General features: G+C 40.4%; 1 protein-coding gene across 1 annotated transcript in view; it reads right to left on the minus strand.

Annotated features, from left to right (window-relative positions):
• LOC101567212 (eukaryotic translation initiation factor 4 gamma 2-like) overlaps positions 1-910 on the minus strand; it is a 14,902-nt gene that overhangs the window by 6,555 nt on the left and 7,437 nt on the right. Inside the window, exons 4-7 of the mRNA XM_023708039.1 lie at positions 800-909; positions 564-647; positions 282-380; positions 7-150 (exon numbers count right to left, since the gene is read on the minus strand). Coding sequence (XP_023563807.1) covers positions 7-150; positions 282-380; positions 564-647; positions 800-909 — 437 coding nt within the window. The remainder of the gene's footprint in view (positions 1-6; positions 151-281; positions 381-563; positions 648-799; position 910) is intronic.

The raw sequence follows: 910 nt of genomic DNA on the forward strand, positions 1-910 counted from the left end.
AAAATTACCTGGCATTTGTCCAAACATATCAGCAAGTCCTCCAAGTGGGTCCCTATCCATTTTCATCCTGGGTGGCATGAACGGTCCCTCCAGAAAGAAGTCACTTCTCATCCCTTGAGCCATAGGAGCAGGAATAAAGACTCCTAGATCCTTCAAAAATTAAGCAAAGAAACACTTTTATCTCTGGACCCTATTTACTTAAAATGACAACTTACATACTGGGTCAAATACAACAACTCTCATTCCTTCAGCTACTATAGAAACATTAAAAACTAGCTTACTTTTACTGCATCTTGACGGATTTGATTGATCGTCTTTGGTCCATTGTCAAGAAAAGCCTTGCGAGGAACCCAATGGTGCTCTCGCAACTCTACAGTATCCTTTAAAGCAAAGACAGTGTAGTGTGAATTGGGGGGCTGGGATAGTGTAGTGTGAATTGGGGGGCTGGGGATATGGTTGCCTAGCATGCACAGGGCCCTAAGTTCAATCGCCAGTACCAAAAAAAATTTTTTTTAAATGTAAATGTTCAGATTCCTAAAACAGAAAAACTTAAGCCTACCAACCTGCAGCAGGAAACGAATCCTTGCTGGCAATTCCTTACTTAACATCAAGGAGCACATTCGGGCAAAGTACTGATCCATTAAGGACTGATTAAGAGAAAAATAGAATTGGAGGTTAAAGCGATGTTATTATTTAAGGCTTTTGATACTTCTAGCAAGTGACTAAATATGGCAATCCTGTATGTTCCAAAAGGTGTGAAATTTGTATAGAACTAAATAAAACAAGCTCTATGTCCTACCTTGGCTCGTTCATGGTCTAACCTAGGTCCCACTGTCCTCATTATCTGACAGAGGCACTCCAAATCCTCTCCCATATCTTTGAGTTGGACTCTCTTCTTCTTTTCCAAAAG

Source organism: Octodon degus, unplaced genomic scaffold (genome assembly GCF_000260255.1).
Source record: "Octodon degus isolate 3935 unplaced genomic scaffold, OctDeg1.0 scaffold00323, whole genome shotgun sequence".
Taxonomy (NCBI): Eukaryota; Metazoa; Chordata; class Mammalia; order Rodentia; family Octodontidae; genus Octodon; species Octodon degus.